Genomic DNA, 21,300 nt, shown 5'->3' with positions numbered 1-21,300 from the left:
AACTCGCTGAGGGAACTGGTAGGACTACTAACGGGACACTGCCATCTCAGGAGACACATGCAGATATTGGGAGTGGAAAACACCAATAGATGAAGGAAATGTGAAGAGGATGAAGATACTCCAATTCACCTATGGTGTCAATGTCCTGCCCTGGTGGGAACTAGGCTCAGATACCTGGGGAGACATACAGTAGAACCAGAAGACATAGCCACATACCCAATAACAACCCTGGTGAACTTTATTAAAGGGACTGGGTTGCTGTTAAAGGATTGAGGTAAAATGGGAGATAGCACAATGGGCCTATGGCATCTACATCGTTACAATACATTGGTATTTTATTAAAAGCTTATTAAGAAACCTATCAATTCGTTCGTTAAGGGCCTGCAATCCCATTTTTAACCGGATTACGAATAATTTCAAGAATTATCCTAATAATTTAGCAATATTAAATATTAATAATTTTTATACGCGTATCAATTTAAAAGAAAACGGTTGTCGCCAATTCACAAATGAACTCACAAATCTCTAGAATTCACACCTCAGACAGGCCAATAATTGATTATTTTTTTGGCAGAGAAATATGATATTTGAAAAAGAGTAATTCGCCCTTGAGGTGATTTTCACGAAAACGGCGCTCTATAAATTAGACAAATGTTTTTATTAATAAATTTCACCAGTGATGAAAATTTGAGCTTACACCGGGTAAGCGAATGTCCATAACAGATTTCTATTGGTCTGTCTTTTTAGTGTTTTTTTTTTTACATTACTGTTTTGATTTTGTATTCGAAGGCTTTAGGAGGGAGGATCACAGGGCCTAACAACAAAAACTGGCTTTTTGAATTAAGCTTAGTTTCGGTAATGTTATATTTATTAGTGACACGAAGCTCTATCTAGTATATACAGCCGTTTAAGAGATGCAGTTGGGCATTTTGTGGGACGTACGAGTATGCCAATCTTTAAAACTAAGTTTTTGTAGGTATGCCCTATGATCCCAAAGCCCCATATTTAGGTTTGGCTTTTGCGAAAAAGTTAGTATTTAAAATCATATTTTTCGAACCTTTTTTTAGTTCCGGTACACATCGCAAAATTAATGGAACATAAGAATTTTACACATGTAACAAGCCTAGTATAATAATTTATAAAGTTTAAGTGAAATTTTTAGATGTTGCAAAATTTGTGAATAATTTCAGTTATAAAACTTTTTTCAAATTACCGACAACAAAACTTCGCTGGTTAGTCTTTCTACATTAATGCTTGTCAAAATATTAATAAACATTGTGTAAATTAGGTTTTTGGTGGGGATAAATCTAATTGTAAATAGAATATTAAATTACACTCCATTCTTTCTAATCTTATAATTCTCTAATCTTTATGTGGGTTGATTGGACATATCTTTACGAACGCGCTAAAAATGCGAGTTCAAATTCCGGAGTGCGAAATGAATTTTAATTAATTAACATCACTTCAATTTTGAATTAGATAATAATAAATAATGCATATTTTAATATAAAGCAGTGCATTGCACTGCTTGTCTCTAGGTAACACATAACATACAGCGAAATCTGTGCTCCAGTCATCGATGTGCGATAGAAAATTCCAGTCATAATTCCCGCCATGTTATTATTTAAGTCATCTTCTGGTACAAGACTTGTGCGCAAGCGCAAACGAGTCATGCATATTTCACTGTGCACGAAAATTTGTCCTACTATACTACGCTTGTTAGAGCAGTGTATATATATAACTCTTCCCGTGCACCATCGATGAATGTGTCAAGCGTCTTGAAAGCAAATGAATTTTGCAACACTTAAGTCATGCGTAATCCAATGCGTCTGGAATGAATTGGTTTAAGAATACTAATAATCAATTAAAATGTTAGCGCTACAACATTCACACATTGGCACTCGTGCGCGGTAAATTTAAACGGTTTCGCGTGATTTTTAGAGAAGAATTGCGTGTCCTTTACTCTCGAAATGATTTTGCGAGATGTATTATTTTACTAATGTAACTGAGTAGGGTGAATGCATTGCAGTACTACAATTAATTAATTTGCTTCAACAATAAAATATAAACGAATCGAAATGTTTATTTGATTGACCTTGGCCATGTTTGGTAACCAGATCTGAATAGCCTGGTCACCTTTCGTTTTCCCCATATCTTTCCCTATGCCTCTACATTCACCTTCACAACATCCCCCAAGCAGTTCTACGCAGTTTTTCTTCACAATCACCTAACCCTGCTTCGACGATGAAAGCTGCAAGGTCGAAACGCTGGCTAAAGCACACAATAACCTAATGCCCAAAAAATTATACACCACAATTTTTCATAGGTTGAAATATTCAAATCAACAGGTGAATGCCTTAAAAGAAAACAAAAGCAAAACTAGAGTTTAAAACAATAATTTATCCTTTCCGAATCCAAATATAATAAATCAGTCACGCGAAGTTGTGTAAAAAAAGCTCATTTTAAAATTAAACATCCACCGTAGGGAAAAAATAAAATAAACGCAGGATACAAATTACAGACATGAAAACAAAACGACCTTCATAAAAATTTTATGTTGTATTTCACTCCGGGTTTTAATAAGAACATTTTGTTTTCCTGTTTACTTGCGTTCCTACATACCCGGCGTAGCTCGGTGATAAAATTTAAAGCTTTTAACTGTAGGTACCCTTTTTGGTGTTACTATATTAATTTGCTTGAATATGAGAGTTTGAGATGTAAAACATTTATGTTTTTAGATCTTTTTTTAAACGTTTTTCTTTTTGTGAATACCGAAAAAGAGTCCGAAGTGCGAAGCCAGTAGGACTATGGCATCCCCGATTAAAATACGTTGTCTGACTGGAGCTACTGAGGAGGGGAAGGAGAAGTGGAAGAGGAACGTATGGAAGAACCTGGATATTAAGATCTGGTTACCACTGTTTATTCTGATAATGCTGTGCAGAGACACTCAAGGATCGAGTTTCGTTCAAAATTATGATGATGATCTGGCTTGTAAGCCGTCTTTGTGGCATCAGGGAATAATTAATTCCCTATGAAAAAATGGGGAGGATTACAAAATTCACTTTACAGGAAACGTAACAAATTATCATCCAGCCACCAAATACAAAAAAAACAGAGAACTCACCGAATATATCACTCGCATTGAGATTGGCAGCGATTCCTTAATCTTCAAATTCGGCAGCGGACGGCAATCAGCACAATAACACTCGCATCCGCACCATGAAATAATGATATGTCACAACCAGCTCTCATGAGAGTAGAATTTAGAATGAATTGAATTCACAAATTGAATGCTCAGATGACTGTATTTCATTGTCACTTATCTGCAGAGCAAAATCTATACAATAATTGACCAGAGATTTCAATTATTGTAAAGATTTTCCTGTTATCCTGTCCACTATTTTTAATTTTAATTTTCAAATGGTTTACTGCTTCTCCAGTCCTGGTGGAGCCCCGAAGAAGTAACCTTCTGTTATTTATAAAAAAGGCAGAAGTTCCTAATATAATAATAATAATAATGTTTGGCTAATTTATATAGCGCCGTTTTCGTGAAAAATCACCTCACTTATATATCACATATATATATTCTAATAATGATAGATCTCACATATCAACAAACAGATGGTAATCTTGCCAATCTTGACAATGATATCTTGTTGTTCTATCGGTATTTGCATGGAAGATATGTTCTGAGTTAATTATTATAATACAAATTCAATCAAACATACTAATTTCGCTTGTCTATGATGTGCGTTATTTCTGCGTGATATTATTAACGTTTAACTAACTCAAATATGCTTTAAATTTAAGTATCATTTTAATCATGATTGTGAGAAGAATATTTCATTCATGTGATAAAGTAGGTACCCAAATGCAACATAATATTTCAACAAAAAAATATTTTATTTGCTTTTTCGAAATTGGAATAATAATATCACGTGATATTATTATATACTAATAACTTTAAGGTAAGGTCAATGGTTAACAGGTGGGTAGGTAATTATTTTTATTTACTAATAAAAGTTGAACGAAAGTTCTTAAGCCTAGTAGTTAACAAATAAAAAGAGTATTAAGAAATGAATTGCTCTTCTTCTAACTTAGCCTTAACCTAGCAAAGGCGAGAGAGATATTAATGGGCTTTCCACACTAGCGACCAAGCTCACTGAAAAGTATTGTCAAATAAATGAATAAATCTTTGCTTTTTTTACACAGGAGGCCTTGAGGAAAATAACTTCCCTCAAGGCTTATGTCATCTTTGTGGATGCTGTGTGGAGTGTCTTTTTAAGAAGTTCTGTCCAGCAGTGCCGGACGTACGAATCCATCCCTCCCGCTACGTTGCAAGACGATGGATCGAGAGAGACCAGCAGGAGAAGTCAAGGTGTCCCCTCAAACTGGCCCGCCATGCAGCTGGTGGTCAGGCGCACCCGCCTCCAAGAACTGAATATACCTCACACGATTAACCCGAAAACCCCTGCTGAGACACCAAGCGTAGAAAATCAATTAGGGTGATTTATGGCAGAGGTGTTGGTTATCCAATAAGTATGTACTCATACCCGCCTAAAATTATGTAAATATGTTTAAAATGGCCTAAGCCATGTTCGGTGACCAGACCTGAATAACTAAGTATTTCCCCCAACTTTATCTTCCCCTCCCCTTATACCCATAAGCCTCTCAACTCACAACATACCTCGATTGATGTCGTAGTCTCACTGGCTCCAGAGGGTTGGGGTTCTTGTGCGGTACACACAAAAATCGAGAAATTAAAATCTTCGGGTCGTATAGTTTTTATAATTTACTGACTTGTGTAACGCGAAGCTGCGACTCCACTATATTTTTAGAGGTGGTGCAGGGCAAAGCCCTGTGCCACACGCCCAAAGGACCAGTCCCTAACTACACCGAATGCTAGGTTATGGGACGATTTTATGCATCCGACAAACCCGATGGACAGTGCAATAGTCAAAAAGGTATAAATCTGGGCTTCTGGAGCACAAGATAAGCCCAGATTGGAATGCAGGAAAGATGTACTCACCCTTTGATGACTATCACACGTCTCCAGGAGTTTTGGTTGATTTCACTTCACAAATATTTGTATAATCGCCCTGTCTGATATTAGTTATCACTACGAATTCTGATGCGCAACTGACCACTTGTCCGATTTTACAACAATAATTTTATTATGGTGACATTTTGGGATGGGTAAAAGGGTAGGTAGGACATTTGCAGGATTTTGTATTGACATTACACTTGTCCATTAAGCCTGTGGATGCATACCTAACAATCCCCTATATATTGCGCGAACAGAAGTCCTGTTATAACTCGACCGTTTTGCAATTCGTCTGTCGGTAAATTTGTTTGTGCGCTCCGTTTCCGTTTCCAGATGGTGGCATTTGAATGGCTCATTAAAGATTCTTTTTTCAAATGTGAAATCTTCGTCTTTATTTGGAACTAAAAAATTGTGATTGAGATAGTGACGTTTCTTGCAAATACAAATTGCATAATGCCTTACTTGAAATATACATTTACATAAAATATGTGTTTAGTAAATAAGTACTTGGGTGTTTTCGATTTCAGAGGAAATTTTGGTTTCGATTTATTATAAGGGAAAATTTTGAAACGTACTTAATTATGCTAAGTCAACTGTTCATGAAACTACTTCCTATTATGTTTGAAGAAAATTTGAACAACAAAACTGTATTAAGAAAAGTATGTGTTAGAAAATTGAAATAAGGCACCCAATTTGCTATTTATAAATTTTTAGTCCCATTTATGATTTGTTAAGAACAAAATTTCTAGCGACTTTACAACACAAACAGTAAAAAGTTTGTAAGTAATTAAAAGTTGCTTTCCAATAACATCAGCGAAAGATTCCGGAAAGCCAATACTAATATAAACACAGTGTGGGGGAATTTGTGAAGAAAATGTTAAAATTATAAACCAACAATTTAAAATTGGAATTGATCTATGAGTGAAATCATAAAAACAATCTTTCAAATCCATACAAGCGATAAAGTATATTTATAATATATTTTTAATGCCTTTTTTGTTATATGTTTGAAATGTGCAATATTCTTCGACCCTTTAAAGCAAATTTGAGTTTTTCGACGGCCTTTTTCATTCCGTACGTGTTTTTTCAAAATACTTACTATTAAAATAAGACACTTAACCTAGCAAACCACCAAGGCGACAGGGGTTATGGTTATGCAATAAATGGTTCCCGGTGCGGCGGTACGAATACCCGCCTCCCAAATGTTTTAAAATGTGACTTTCTTATTTGCATCTTTCAAATAATATCTTGAAAATAGAAATTTCTTTGAGATAGTGACATTTTTTGGCCAAATAATGCTATAATAATTATAAATGGAAAATTAATAAAAAAAACATGAAATACTTGGTTTTTAATTAAATAAGTGACTTCTTACAAATCTTATGTTATCAGAAGAAATGTTGGTTTTGATATATTAAATAAGAGAAAATTATAAATTAGACCCGAGTTCTACTGTTCACATAACTACTAGTTGTACCAACTCAAAATCAAAACTAACTACAATCAAAATTAATCAGAATTGAGGAAAAATTGAGCTCACTTCGGGGCAAAACACAAGTCTTTCTTTTGATCTTTTCAGTGCTTTAGCCAGGACTTTAAAAATAGTGAAATTAAAATGTCCTTTAGCTTTGAATGTCCATTTTCGGTGCGTAATAAAATTCTGAACGTCTTTTTGATAATTTATACTGCCCATATCCAGTCTACTGGCCCTATCAATATAATTTAATGTTAAATCAATATCCTCAAGCGATTTGCCAGGAGGTTTATGGGGAAGCAAGAATAAGGCTTTTATTTATTGGTGGGAGTAAACAGTCTATAAAAACTTCCATAACTTCGGTATTTGAAGATTTATACTGGGTGTGGAGCAGGACACAGCTTTTAAACCCACTTGGAATTTTATTTTATTTTTCTAAGAACAATTTTTTTTTGTGTAAATTTCTCACAAGTGTTTCAACTGCCCTCACCTCGACCTCACAAGTGGTCGATATCGACAGCTTCATCAAAATAGAAGATTTCTATTTTGATAAGAATTCAAATAAAAAATCCATAAGAACTACAATCACTAAATACAAAACCATTATTGCTCCATATTTTAACTACTGCTTAACGATTATCTTTTGTAATCAAAATATGTTTCAAATTCTCCAATGTAGAGCAATGATAACAATACTCAATATATTAATATTAATAGATTTTCGTAAAAGTAACTAAAATTTGAAACAGATGCTGTCCTCGAACACGATGATATTTATAAATAGAATAATAAACAACCTACCAAAACCTTTCAAAGAAAATTATGTATAAAAAGGACATTCACAAGCATAATACAAGAACGTGCAACATGAAATTCGGCTACCAAATGAGGACAAAACCAATACATAAAATAGTTTATTGTACAAGGGAATGCAATATTATAATGCGAAGTCGGAAACCATAAAGTCTGCACTAGCTGATAGATTCAAGAATATACTAATATAATAGAAAAATGTGAGATGGGCCCCAATCTAAATCTTTTTACTAGTATGAAACTTGTCGCCAACTTCGTTCAACCGTACTGATGCGAATCGCATCCTACCCCACTTTTATTTTTACCTACACACCAAGCGCATAACTTTCTTTATAGTCCGTGCTGTCTGGTTGAAGCTCAGCCAGCGTAGACAGTCGGCACGCTTCTGTGCGATATATCCATTACCCAGGTCAAATCAAATCGATCAAGGTTCGCACTAAAATCATTTTTCTTTTCTGCGTGTTTTTATAAATTAATATTTTTCTCTAAATAGTATAAAATAAGGTCACTATCCGAGTCTGTCTATTTGTGCGATTAGTTCTTCTAAACTACGCAACCGATTTTGATAAGGTTTTTTCCATCAGTTAGATTTTTTTTCCAGAAGGACACAGATAATTTAGGGTTTTCCAATAAAAAGTGTTATTTTGAATAGGTTTATCTATTCCGGTAGATGTTACTATTGAAGCTGTCATTTGACATTTGACAAGTAGAAACTACGCCATTAATAAAAATGGAATGATACACGCTTCAACAATGCATTGAAATTATTAAAATTCATTTGAGTGAATCAAATGCAAATCATCTTGAGTGATGAGGCCCATTTCCCCCTCGGTGGCTTCGTCAACAAGTAAAATCGTCGCATCTGGGGCTCGGAAAACCCAAGAAATATTATTGAAAAGCCTCTCTATCCTCAATGTGTGACTGTTTGGTGCGGTTTATGGTCCGGCGGAGTCATTGGAATTTACTTTTTTGAAAATGAGGCTAGAGCAACAGTTACGGTAAATGATGAGAGATGATTAATGATTTTTTATGGCCAGAATTGGATGGTATTGATCTGAACAACGTTTACTTTCAACAAAACGGCGCTACGTGCCACACAAGCAACAAAACCATTGATCTTTTACGGGAAAAGTTTCTTTGAATATCAAAATAACACCTCTTATTGGAAAACCCTGTACATGCATATTATATTTACAGAAAGGTCGATGTTTTGTAACCAAGTCGCAAATATGTTTGGGCGCTTACTCTAGCTCAGCTTCATGAGATGCATCAAAACAATGTACTACGGAATTGCATAACTTTAAAAGGCCTATAAGAATTATTCCCAGCAAATCTGGGTATACGCCAGCTAGTAATTAATAAATAAATATTTATAAAATTAGCTAAAAATTTTATAAAATTAGCTAAAATTAGCTAATTTTATAAAAATTTATACGTAACAAATGTACATTGTGAATTAATAAAACTCATTAAAAACAAAAAATGTCTAGAAATTGTTACATAGTGAATGCCAAAGAAATACAAAAAAAAAAAAAAAAAAAAAAAAAAAATAATAAATAAATAGCTAAACTAAATATGTACTTTTCAAAATACGTATACATCTAGGCTTAACGATTGGTTGTAATTTTATATAGGATTTAATTATACAAAAAGTCTGCACATGACTTAGAGCTATGGTGAGCAAACTTTATAGATTGAAGTTTTTTGTTCCACCAAATACCCTTAGAATAGTATACCTGTCATTGGCGGAATCCCTAATAAGATATGGAATAACTTCATGGGGACATTCAACAAAAACAAATCTTCATTCAGTGCAAAATGTACAATATTCTTTGGTAAAATTATTATTAAACAAAACTAAATACGAACAAAGACATGACGTACCAAAGTCATTAATATACAATTCTTTAAATTTATTATCTGTTCGTGCTTTATTGTGGCTTAAAATTGCGAGTCAGCATACATCTCAATCTGAACATAATAAAATAGTGACACATGTTCATAATACAAGACTAATTGCAAAAGATGGACTTGTAGTTCCCAGATACCTGAATAAATACGGTCAAAGAACTCTAGAATACCTCATTCCAATAATTTACAACATGTTACCAAACTCAATAAAAAGCTGTGAATTGACTCACAGAAGGAAATGTGTGGTAAAAAAATGAAAGATTTTTTTTGTACTAATGTAATTATGTGAATATTTTATGTACTTGTTAAAATTGTATATGTATTTAAAAAGTTATTGTTTAAAGAACCCGTTCAAAAACTGATATCAATCAGTTTAACTGGACTTAATAGTAAAAAAACTGTATTTTTGAATGTCAATAAATAAAATTTAAAAAAAAACCTACTAACTACGAAGTTGTAATTTTAAATAGTTTTTTTGCTAATTATAACGTAAATACATCCTCGTGAACTTATATCGCACCGATCATTATATTTACATAAAGTACAAAAGACACATCCTCTAAAAATCTTACATTCTCTTTCATACATTGTTTTCTGTATGCTTTTCTATTTCGTTTGCAATAATTTATCGTTACATTACTATCTGTATGCGTCATGTTCTTTCATTTATGATGCATACTACTCGTATTATAACATTGTATTATTATATTATGCACTTAAATTAATACTATAATGGCACTACTTTCCATCTTGAACCCGGTAATGTGTTTCTGAGATGGATAATACTGTTAAAATAAACATATATACTATATATTTGTATAAGAACCTTGAACCTTAATGTTATCCTTGTTTATGATGATATTTTTTTATTTATTTATTCATTTTCGGGAAATCGACAGTTTACATTTAATCAATTTGTTGATTAATCAACATTGGTTTAATCAACATTGGTTTATCTCTTTCCTAGTGATGTGATCTATACCGACCTTAAAAAAATAAATCTTATTAACATTGGTTTATCTCTTTCCTAGTGATGTGATCTATACCGACCTTAAAAAAATAAATCTTATTAACATTGGTTTATCTCTTTCCTAGTGATGTGATCTATACCGACCTTAAAAAATAAATCTTATTAACATTGGTTTATCTCTTTCCTAGTGATGTGATCTATACCGACCTTAAAAAATAAATCTTATTAACATTGGTTTATCTCTTTCCTAGTGATGTGATCTATACCGACCTTAAAGAAAACCGTTATAGTCATTAATATTACAGCTCGCGACAGTTAAATAAAGGATTTAGTAGTAGCAAGTAAAAATAAATTGTGATTATATTTAAGGCGATGCACTACGTAGTAATGCAAAATCACGGGTTTTTGGTTTGAAAATTTGGTCGCCTGGAAATTTTTCCGATGCTTTAATTAAATACTGAGAGTAGAATACATCCTGGCCTTTAAAATTAACGAGTATTTTTTTAAATAAGTCTTTTTATAAGCCCAGAAAAAAATAATGTATAAGGCCTATGAAAACTGCTTTAAAGTACAAAATCTCCTACTTACGAACGCATTTTCGGTTATGATTATATTGTATAGTGTGGAAAATTAAATTATTTATAAAATGATCGGAAAAAAAATAAATATTTGTGCCTGAACATCGACAAAATAAAATAAAAAGGCACTTTTTGGCAATATTTTTTTCTTGCATAAATCAAAAAAGGTAGATGGTGTTAAGCGAAATTTAAGCCTTATCGCCATCTACGTAAGGTGTGTTAGTTTAAAATATTACACGACGTAGTGCATCGCCTTAATGAAAAACTAATGTTGTTTGTTTTATGCATTGCATACAGGAAAACAAATAATTATAAGCAATAATTAGTCGTCTTAAATAACAATACAAATTGAAAATATCTCCTGAGAAAAAATAAATGCCGCCAACGGGAATTAAACCCGTGCCTTCTGATGTAATACAAATTGAAAATATCTCCCGAGTAAAAATAAATACCGCCAAAAATCAGTTGGTTTTTTTGTTGGCAAAAATAAATATCACCAACAATCATAAATTGTGATGTTTAATCGACTTGATGAAGTTCAGATTTCTAAAAATAAAACTCAATTTTATGAGACTTATGTAAAATACATTATTATAAAAAAAATATAATTATATATATTTAAAAACAAAATGTATAAAGAAAGGGTTGAACGTCGACAGCGTCCTCACGAAACTAATTTATTTATCATTAAAAAGAACAACCTCTTTTATTTTGTACAAATAAAGTTGATCCTAATAAATTCCAGAGGCCACCCTTGGTATAAAAAAAATAAAATGTATTAGCTTCCCACTTTAACCTTTCCCATTCCTCGCAGCAACTCGACAAGCTCGTACAAACTCGACAAGCGTAGGTAATATTTCTCGTTCTTATCGCTTGTCAACACGGCCAGAATCGGGAATCTGGTTAATTTGATCGTTTGTCTTCCTTGGACGTCCACGACTACCGTCTTAAAGTGTACCCACCCCTTTTACCTGATAGGGTTGCCCACCGTCACGAAAATATTATTATTTTTATTAATTCAATTTTTAACCGTCCGTGGGACAATGACATACTCGATTGTGCATTTTATGAAGTTGAATAGAGTGGAGAGGAAGAGGCAATAGGGAAGAGAAAAGTTGGAAAGTATTTTTTGACTATTAAGATCTATTACATACTAGTCACCATAAACGGCTACTACCTTTTCATGCAATGTTTCACGTGTCTATCGCTCTGCGTTTCACGGATTGAGGACATTTCCGGTGACGAAAAACCAGGAATATACCAGTGACAAAACAAAACATGATAAAATAATAGGTTAGGATAGGTTTGATTTTTTTTTCACTTTTCGTCCTATTTTTCTGTTTTTTCACTGTTCTGTTTTGTCGCTGTTCTGTTTTGTCAAGGTTCTGTTTTTTCACTGGTTTGTACTTCACTGTTCTTTTGTGTGAACATTCCGTTTTGATACTGTTCTGTTTTGACACTTTTCCGTTTTGTCATCGTTCCGTTTTCATATTTTCATCACTGTCTGTTTTGTAAATGATCAGTTTTATTACTGTTCTGTTATGTCAATATTTTGTTTTATCACATTACTGGTTGTCAATGTTCTGTTTTGTACATTGTTCTGTTTTGGTAGTATTATATTTTGACAGTATTCTGTTTTGATGCTAGTCTGTATATCACTGTTCCATTTCGTCAATGTTCTGTTGTCCCCTGTCCTGTTGGATCATTGTTCTCTTTCATTAATGTTCCTTTTTGTCACTGTTCTGTTTGGTCAATGTTCTGCTTTATTACGGTACTATTTTATCACTGTTCTACTTTACTACTGTCTATTTTGTTGTTGCTCTATTTTGTTCATTCCTGTATTTTTTCAATATGCTGTTTTATAACTCTTCTATTTGGTCATTGTTGTGTCAGTGATTACTGTCGTAGTATCTTCACTTTAACAGTCATCAGCTCGGTTGTTTAGAAAACTCCTTGCAGGTCCATGCACCCCTGCTAACTTTTCATTCCCCTGGAACGTTTACATCGAATTAACATTGTTTCCTCCTCAATTTGTTACACACCACTTCCCTTAATTAAATTAATTTAACACGGTCGGCTGAGCGCGGAGTAAACAAATAATTAAACCTTTCAACCGTGGTACTTGAGGTAAATGGGTTTTGTTAGACGATCGCAGCTGCATAGCTCTTAGGATGCTGACTCTGAGAACGGGCAAACAATTGGTTCTTAGTTTTGCTACATACCCTTTGCTTAATTAACATTCATGCATCGTTTCATACATTCTCTTCTGCTGTTATGACTTTTGACCTTTTTAATAACACATTCAACTATTTGAGTCACTTGACTGTGCCGTGAGTATCTCGGGCTTCTAATGATCAATTTTGAGTCTTGAATATAAGTTAATTTATAATTGTTTCAGGCTAGAATTCCGTTATAAATACATTACACACCATTGGCAACTCTCATGCCATGTTAGTGAATGTTTTTAATATGCTTCTATTGAAGTATGCGTTGTACTAATCCAACATTTCGGCAGTTTACGTTACGGCAGGCAGATGGGTTCACTGTATAACATGTTTTTTTGTTGTTGTCTTCTTCTTCGATTTCTTTCTTCGATGAACATTATTTTATCTGATGTCTTTTTTACTTACATAATCTTGTTTTTTTCTTTCTTCTGTTTATATTGTATTCGTTTCTTTCGCAAACTTTGTACTTATCTTGTTTCGTTGTATTATCTTATATTTTTTTCTTTACTTTTTTCTTTCTATATTGCACTATAAGTGTCAATAACTATTGTGTACGTAAATGGTACTTGTGCCCTCCAATACTGAATACATAAATCTGCCTTGCATTATTCGGAACTCTAAATGTTGTAATACGGTCATATATGGTTTTACTACACAAACGCCTCAGGGATTTTATTATCACTCAGTCTGCTACCATTCATCCTTTGCCAATTTCCATTAGGTTGATATTTACATGCGCAGTTTAAATACAGAGCGCCCATTAATATTGCCTAACACCCATTAACCCCTAAAGACTCTGACATTGTGGAATACACTTCTCTTATGTCAGAAGTGCTTTAAAATATTTTTGCATTACATTCGATTCTAGATAATATCGACGACTATGAACTATTTCAAAACAAAATACTTTTTTTAAAAGCAGACGAAAAACTCTTTTACATTTTATTATTACAATACGACGAAAAAAAAATATTTAAAAATTTTGAACGTTAACACAGATTCAGTTCTTAAAGTCGTTCACCGATGATTTTTATTATGTAAACTGTAATTAAAATTTCACACGAAACTAAAAAAATATATTTAATTAAACACAAGAATTAAAAAAATATATTTTAATTCCACTTTTTTCATTTCATAAAAAAATATTTGTTAAAAAAATTGCGTTTTGAAAATTGAAATTTTTTTCAAATGCTTAATTTAGTTTCATATCTAAAGCGCGGTTTTCTCTTTGTAACATACTGTATCATATTTCTTATCGTGATTTAAAATGAGATAACATAACTTTCATGAAACCGTGTCAAGCTGGAATTTCAATTTTAATTTTTTTTATTATAGCGACTATTTAAACGTTGTACATACAAAATGTGATGTTAAGGCGATGCATTACGTAGTGTAATAAATTTAATCGAGCCGCTATCAATAACACCCCTTACGTGGATGGCGATAAGGTTTAAATTCCGGCTTAACACCATCCGCCTGTTTTGATTTATGCATAAGTATTTAATTTTTTTCCGATCATTTTATAAATAACTTAATTTGCCACATTAAACAATAAAACCATAACGGAAAATGGGATCGCAAGTAGGAGATTTTGAACTTTAAAGCAGTTTTTATAGGCCTTATACATTATTTTTTTCTGGGCTTATAAAAAGACTTATATAAAAATTACTCGATTATTTCAGAGGCCAAGATGTATTCTATTCGCAGTATGTAATTAAAGCATCTGAAACATTTCTAGGCGACTAAATTTTCAAACCAAAAACACATGATTTTGAATTACTACTTAGTACATTGCCTTAAATATATGTATAGTGAGTTGTATTTTATAGTCCTCCTAACTAGGATGACTTGTGCTGAGGTGGAATAAAATTATTCATTTCTGTTCTATTAGTTTTCTATGAATATCTCCAAAAATACACTATGGGTGTTAGTTTTTTGTAAATATCTTCCAAAATCGCAAAAGCGGTTAATACATAGTATAAAATGACTGTAGTATTTATAAACTCGGATATATTCAAGGACCTCAAAAATAATATTAGAAGTATTTAAGTGATCATCTAGATAATTTTAGATTAAAAAAATTTCACCTATAACTGAGCTTTATTGAAATTTTCCAGATATTTTTTGCGGAGAACCTGCAATCTTCACCATTAGTTTCCCGCTGGATTTATTATTTCTTGCTAACTAGTTAAGAATTTGCCCTTTCAAATCTCTAAAATAAAGCGAAAATTTGAACGACATACGTGATGAAATCGTGTAAAAATAATATTCGCCGCACGGCACAGCTCAATGGACGGACCTACGGTCGACTTTACCCTAGCAGATCTAGTAAATCATCTTTCCGTAGGGTTAATTTTAATTGTTTCTGATGAACGTATTAATAAAATCTCAAATGTTTCTAGAGGGATCCCTCGGGAAGTTACTAAATAATAATTTAGAAAAATAAAATTTTGTTTTACCGCTTATTTTACAGTTGAAAAAAGTTTTTTTAAATTTTCAAACCGTTTAGATAAAATATTTTATTAATCTTAAATATAAATAACTTACATCCGCAATGATCCCCTTAGAAACATTTGAGATTTTAGTAATACGTTCATCAGTAATAATTGAAATGTGAGCGTCGAGCAAACCCCCGTTATCAGAGTCTTATGTCGAACCATAACCATATTCATCACTTGAGCGATTTTTGGAATATTATGCCAAGTTTGTGAAAACGTTTTTGCTTGCCATAATGTGCCAATTTTATAGAACCTAAAATTATGTGATAAGCGGTAAAATCTAGGTGGATTTATTGGCTTTAAACCATAGTAAGCAGTTTTATCTGTATCCATATTAATATTTTCAAGAATGGTATTCATTAAATAATATGGTAAATGTATATGTCAGACAACAATTGCTCGATTAGATAACGCAAATAAATATAGCGGAGAGAAATAAAATGAAATATTTAAGAGCAAAAGATCTCTGTTGTGAGAAATATGGGCCAGGGTCGAGTTATGAGTTGTGGGTGAAATTTATTTTAGTGATTTGAAAAAAGCACTATCTTCACATTGCATCATTCTGTCAGTTAATTTGCGAATCTAACAAAATGCGCAAATTAACTGACAGAAAGATGCAATATCTTCAAATTGCATCATTCTATCAGTCAATTTGCGCATCTAACAAAATGCGCAAATTAACTGACAGAATGATGTAATATCTTCACATTGCATCATTCTGTCAGTTAATTTGCGCATCTAACAAAATATGTTAATTTTAGCCTTTAGGATTTTTTTCTTCTTTCCAATCAAGTCTCTGAAAAATCTCCTACTACCATCACACTTATCAAAATTTTGTTTGTGTCGTGATAGAGGATTTAGCCGGCCGAGGAATTGAACTCATGACGCCTGGGTGGGAGAACCAGACACGTTTCCATGTCAGCTGATGACCAGTCAAAATTTTCAGTTTCAAATTCAAAATAAAATATTCCACGAAAATAGCACTGCGTACATTCGCCTCTTGATACCCTTCAGACAGCCTCCGTGGTTGAGGAGTAACGCTCTTGTCAAGCAACGGAAGTCGCGGGTTCAAATCCAGGCGTGCACAAGTAAATTTTATTGATCGATTTATTTTTTTATTATTATTTTCGCTAAATTACCAAAGCAGGTTGTCAGCAGATCATGTTCACAATAATAATTATGAAGCCACAATCAAATAGATACAGAATAATAACATTTAGGGGATTACAATACAAAGACATACAATACATAGATAGATATATGTATAGGAATTTCATAACGAAGAATTATAAAACAGTCACACATTCAAAGGCACACAGATCGTATTGATTGTGTTATTTGACAATTTACTCAAGTTAAAAAATGCATAGTATATTTGCAACACGTTCCAGAGTGAAATATACTCTCAGTATCGCTCTGCTGTAAGAAAATCATTCAGAATTGAGAGGTTGCTTGAAATAGCTCTGGCCATGTTTGGTGATCACATCTAAATAGCCATGTACTTCATCTTTATCTTCACCTTCATCTCACCAATCTCTTTTCCGTTCCCACAACCATCAGCCTCACAACACACCCCAATTGAAGATGCCATAATCTCACTGGCTCCAGATGGTTAGGAGCAGTTCAGACTCTTGCACGGTTTCATATTAAAAAACTATTATTTTACTTATGTTTTCACAAAGAAGATTTCAGTAATCAAAAAACGGTAACCGTATATAACAGAACAGACACAAGTTTTTTCAACAAAAGAAACTTTTCTTCTCTTTTGGCACTTTTTATTTTTATATTAGTGGGTGTTGCGAAGTAAAAGCTTCATAGATGCACGCACAGATGGCAGTGCATAGAGCTTGCGTGGAAGTCCGCAAGATGGAACCAGTGGCCAGTAGTCGCCAGGGCCAGTGGTAAGGCTCTAAGAGAAACTTACTGTTTCAGATTCCAACTAGCAAGCTTCTAGTTAGGTCGACTATCGAGTCACCTTTGTAATACGCGGAGTATTAATAAATCCCTAATTTATCTAAAAAAACCTTTTTATTATAAACTCCTTCCACTTCGAGTTGAATACCTGTTTGTACGAACACAACAGTGGGGAAACAAACAGTTATGTATATTTTATTGAAATAATAAAACATTACATAATTACATGAACCAGTAAAGCTTTCGCACAAAATTAATATTTTATACAAAAAAAAACACAAATATAAAGTGGAGAAAATCATAAAAAACACAGATTAAAAGAATATATAGATCGATTTAAAATTAATTTAAGTACCTGTATAAAAATAATACCAACTTGTATCATAAAATAATGTTCAAAGATAAACAAAATCAAGAAAGAAAAACAACATAGTAAGAATATGAAAATACCTTAAAATCTTAAACACGACAGGGGTAGAGGGTTCGTAATTAAAAAATTTAATTTCGTAATTTTAATTTTTTTCTAATATGCATTTAGTAAATTGACCCGAGGAAAAATCTGATAAATCAATGTTTGAAAAGATATTATTGTACGTTGTGCACGTCATTTTGAAAAAAATGTATGTTATAGTAAAATTAAAGATAAAAATAGTGCTAAATATATTTTGGGAAAACTTACATTTACAATTGGGGCTTGTAGTTGTATACTTCTGAGATTCGCAGTGTCCGGGGATGTTATTGGACTTCCACAGGACTCGAACTATCTGGCAGTATGCGATGGTCATCAGCAGTAAAGGAAGCCTGCGAATAGATAAAATTTAACGTTTAAAACATTTATTTTGGTTAGGCCAATTTCGTGGTATTGTCGCAATTACATCCTACAAATCTCTCCTACTCTTTCAAACTGTTGTCACATCAATCGCTCGACTTTGAATGGATCAATGGTTTAATACGTCCATTACATACGCCAAGGACGTGACGACCTACACTGAATTCATGAAGCAATGGTCCTGATACGCTGATGTGAGGCATTCGTTGGGTAAGCGACAGCCTGTTATGTTTTTTTTTTTCATTATTTCTGGTTTTCACCCTGGCTTCACCCAGGGTGTGCTTGGCCATCATTTAAAATTGTGGAGAAACGAAAGGTGAATTAAGATATTATTTTAATTAAATAAGCAATTTTAAAAATAAAAATGAAAATTGGAGTCAAGTTCAGACTTAGAGGAGATAAGATGTTGAATGGAGGGGAGGCAATTTTAGATAAGGCTTGATAGAAGAGAGGATATTTGTTTAGAGAGGGACAACCAAAAAATATGTGATCTAAAGTTCCCACTTCTAGACCACAGAATGTACAATTTGGAGAGTCAACGACGTGAATTTTAAAAAGGTGGGAAGGAACGGAACAATGTCCGATCCTCATTCGAATGAGTGAAGAAATTAATTTTTTTGAAAAATGGGGGAATTGCTGAAACCACGGTTTTGATGGGATAGTCCTTTGTATTGAGGCATAGCAGGTTCCTTTGAATTGACTAGCAATGTGCCAATACTCTGCCCAAACATTGCGGGATCTATCTTTGATGATGGAAAAAAAATGTCAGAAAGGGGAATGTAGTTTACGATAACTGTTATGTTACGACTGCAAATATGAGTATGAGTTCCGCCACCCAACAAACTATTCATTGGATAACCAACACCTTTGCTATAGGTCACCTCAAGTGTAAAGCTCCGTTTGGTGACTTAAAAGGGGTGCCTGGGTTTATAAGGTGAGATTTGTCCAGGTCTTGGAGGCAGCGCGTCAATCCAAACGTTCGTCACTCCTGAACAAACTGACATCCAGATTTCTACGAACCCCTTGTACTCTTTTTCTTTCTAGAATTTGCTCTCCTTCATTTCCTTTAAAAGATATTCCACACTGAGTTGAACTAATGCGAAGAAAACAATAGAATTTACGTATAGCACACGGCGCCTACACTCAAAACGCTCTTTCGTTTGCTTCACAGCATCCCTTTGATAGCCTTTCGGTCGTAGTCCATCTTTCATGCCCTTGTTTCTAATAAATATCTATGGTCTATCCTAAAATATCAAAATCTAAGGTGTGGGAAATGAGATGGATAATTCAGTGCGGCCTTGCGTATTGTAAGAATACAAACAAACACACATTCAGACCCAAGAAATACTACCTGAAATAACTAGTTCATGTGTTTACGCCGTTTAATACATAAATTTAGTAACAAGATATTGAGTAAACCAAGCAATTTGTCATGTTTGCTGTGCGTACCTATCACTGAAGCAAATAACGAAAAGAACTGGGCTGTAGGCGTGTCCGTGTGCTTTAATAACTTCGGTGAAAGTTATTAAACACTTTCATAATCCGCAAATTTTCCCCGAACTTACAATAATCACTATCCTTGGTCTGTCTGGGGATCTAGAATAGTGAAATCGACACAATATCAATAATGCAATATTGAATCAATAGGCGTAACTACCGATGATTTTATACCGATTCACCAAGCAAGGTTGCGCTGTCGATAGCTTGACCGATATTGATAACGCATTAATAAAGAAATCGATATAAATTGCCTTTGAAATGATATTCCAAAACGTCAAACGTCATACAGTTACCTACAAATATAAAGAAATTGAATTTAAGTACTAACTTTAATATGCATTGGAAGTCCGAATTTACTTTTTGACTTTAAAATGGAGATAATTAGTTTAGTAGGTCTTTATTAACATTTTTTTTTGTGAACAAATTTCATTTCTCAAAGCCCGAACCGATGTAGCGTCATTGGCTTGAACGGATTCAACTTGCCGCGTATACGACTTCTTTCAATTCTAAAGGCTTCGTTAGTTCATCTCCCTACGTAAATCAGTAATTTTGCATAACGAACGACACTATAAAAAAAGGATGTGTATATTGACAGTGTGATAGTATGGAGGCCGCGCTAAAATTTGTCTATCGGCCGTCGTCACATTTCTTATCACTTGTTGACCGTGTTCGCAAATATCGCTAACTTACCATAGATGACGAAATTAGTCAATATCGTATTTACATAGGTATTTACGTACTAGACCTCCTGATGGCTCGAAGTTGAAAGGTCTTATTACACTTCTAGGGTTTGTCTATTCAGTTGTCCAACTCTGTTATTATCGAAGACCATACGGGTTATTTTCGTATGAGTGAATTTACGGATCAAAACGCAAAAGCTTTATATTATTTTTCAAGAAACACGTGATAATTTATTACAAATCGGGTAAACATGTAGCAATATTGAGGGAAGTTTGTAAATTTACCTTTATCCTTTAGTATCACTGTTTATATTATTTATAGATGTATTATTTTTAGTAGATTTAGTAGAGTTTAGTATATTTGTTATTTTTATCATACACAACCAGAAAAAAGTAAAAAAATGGCATCCCAGTGTTGCCCTGGTGTAAGGCCACCATTCTGTTGCTTGAAATGGATTAAGACGTGTTTGGTGATCAGATCTGATCAAGTACTTCCCCACCTACTTTTTCTCCATATCCTTCTCTTCAACCTTCAAAACATACCCCTGTTAGGAAAGCCATAGTCTCACTGGCTCCAGATAGTTGTAACTCTTGTGCAGCATTTTAAACTCCTCTTTTGAGAGAATTCATGCAAAATTACGTCAGAAATGTAGAACATTGTTAATTTCACAAAGTATTTATTTTGCTATAATACATATATTTTTTTTAGTATTTTTTTTTGGTTAGGCTGAGGATCGAATCTTCCTCCCTTGGAACTGAATAAAATCAGTAAACTGCGCTATTACTCATGCCAAATCCTAATTGGATGGTACCCAGATTTATTTCGCATAATAACTGCTGTAAATTTTTATAGTGTCAACCAAC

The 21,300-nt window shown here is 33.4% G+C and overlaps 1 protein-coding gene across 1 annotated transcript in view; it reads right to left on the bottom strand.

Annotated features, from left to right (window-relative positions):
- Window positions 1–21,300, bottom strand: part of LOC149410171 (orexin receptor type 2-like) — a 538,676-nt gene that overhangs the window by 56,998 nt on the left and 460,378 nt on the right. The window contains exon 4 of the mRNA XM_089648681.1: window positions 18,113–18,228. Coding sequence (XP_089504807.1) covers window positions 18,113–18,228 — 116 coding nt within the window. The remainder of the gene's footprint in view (window positions 1–18,112; window positions 18,229–21,300) is intronic.

The sequence above is a fragment of the Hesperophylax consimilis genome, chromosome 28, assembly GCF_061612785.1.
Source record: "Hesperophylax consimilis isolate HC1 chromosome 28, BYU_Hcon_1.0, whole genome shotgun sequence".
Classification (NCBI taxonomy): Eukaryota; Metazoa; Arthropoda; class Insecta; order Trichoptera; family Limnephilidae; genus Hesperophylax; species Hesperophylax consimilis.
The sequence above is the reverse complement of the archived record's forward strand: the minus strand, read 5'-3'. Positions and strand labels throughout refer to the sequence as shown.